General features: G+C 21.6%; 1 protein-coding gene across 1 annotated transcript; it reads right to left on the reverse strand.

The window, feature by feature from the left end:
- Window positions 1-382: 382 nt before the first annotated feature.
- On the reverse strand, window positions 383-931 carry PRSY57_1215900 (cell traversal protein for ookinetes and sporozoites; the record flags this gene model as incomplete). The annotated part of the gene is made up of 1 exon (XM_012908586.1): window positions 383-931. The coding sequence occupies one exon, from the start codon at window positions 929-931 to the stop codon at window positions 383-385; it is 549 nt and encodes a 182-aa protein (XP_012764040.1).
- Window positions 932-1,669: the final 738 nt, after the last annotated feature.

Below are 1,669 nucleotides of genomic sequence, written 5' to 3' on the forward strand. Positions count from 1 at the left end.
AAAATATATATATATATATATATCATGACAGATGAAAAAAAAGTGTAAAATATATACATCTCCAAACAACAAAAAATAAATAAATAAATAAATAAACAAAAAAGAATCATATTGTGTAAAATATATATATATATATATATATATATATATCATAATATAATTGTAGTGTGCCAAATTAGCACACACATATATACATGAATTTATATGTGTACTAACCATATTCTTAAATGTTAGTTCATAACAACAATTTTCATAATTTTAAGAAATGATTATTCCTTATTATTTTCAAAATTATAATTCTCTCCATGTAGTTTTATATTTTATCTCATATTTTGATTTCATTTTTTTGTTATTATTTTTTTTTTTTGTTTTCCTGTGATTTTTAATCGAAGAAATCATCTGATAAATTTTCTTCACTTTCTGAGAGGTCTGATGAATTGTAATTCCATATATCATCAGGAACATTTGCACCTACAGCTGTTTCTACCTTATTAAATAAAGATGATAATACTGGTACTATTATACCATATGTTGCTGGGTCAACTTTTGGCGGTTTAACATTTTCAGCCACAAGTTTTTCGACTGATGGCAATCCTACTTTGATTAATTCCTTTAACATAAGTTTTGCGTGTTTTTTTACTTCTGATTTGATATCAAAGCTTGATTCTAAAAAGGTTGGTGAATTTTTTTGTAAAACACTAACAAGTTCATTTGATATTGTCTCTGCTAAATCATCACCAATCTTATTCATTGATTGTGATTCAAGAAAAGCTGAAGTAAAACTGTTATTTAATTGTTCAATAAATTGGCTTCCATTATAGAGAGATGATGAAGAATTGTGTCCGTTGTTTCCTCTGAAACATAAAACATTGGAAAAGACAAGAAACACTAAGAAAGAGCAAATAACTGGTAATCTTCTTAAGGCATTCATTTTAACCAAAAAGAGAGTATATATAACAGAAATAAGAAAAAATCAAAAATCAAAAAACAAACAAACAAACGTAAAACGTTCTATATTAATTCGATTTATTCAAAAGAAGAAAAAAAAAAAAAAGAAAAAAAAGAAAAAAAGACAATGTTTAAAAAATATAATATATGTTATAAATGTAAGGAAATAATTATTTTCTAAATTAAATATATATTTATGTCATTATGTTCTTTACGAATTAAAATTAAGGAAATTATTATTATTATTATTATTATTATATATATATATATGTATATATTTTTTTTATTTTATAATTAATTTAATTCAATTTTATTTTTATTTATTTTTTTAATTGTGTAAAGAGATTTTTAAAAAAAATAAAATAAAATGCAAAAATATAATTAATTAATAAATGTTGCCATTGTTTTAAATATGCATGAGTTCACTGTTTTAAGACAATTAATAAAAGATTGGCTCAGTGTTCATAAATATGTTCTTATGTAGCTACCAGGATTAGTTTTTTTATTACATGCAGGTGTAATTTACAGGACATTTTTTAAGTTCTCTTATGAACTGTTCATGTATCTTGCTATTAATAATATATATTTTTTTTTATATTTATGTTGAACCAAAATTTTGAGATATAATGAAATATATTTCATTTGGTTTTATTTATATATTTTTTATTTTTTATTATGACCTGTTCATATTTTATTTTAAAATGTTCAGGAATATCAACGT

The sequence above is a fragment of the Plasmodium reichenowi genome, chromosome 12 (genome assembly GCF_001601855.1).
Source record: "Plasmodium reichenowi strain SY57 chromosome 12, whole genome shotgun sequence".
In the NCBI taxonomy this organism is placed as follows: Eukaryota; Apicomplexa; class Aconoidasida; order Haemosporida; family Plasmodiidae; genus Plasmodium; species Plasmodium reichenowi.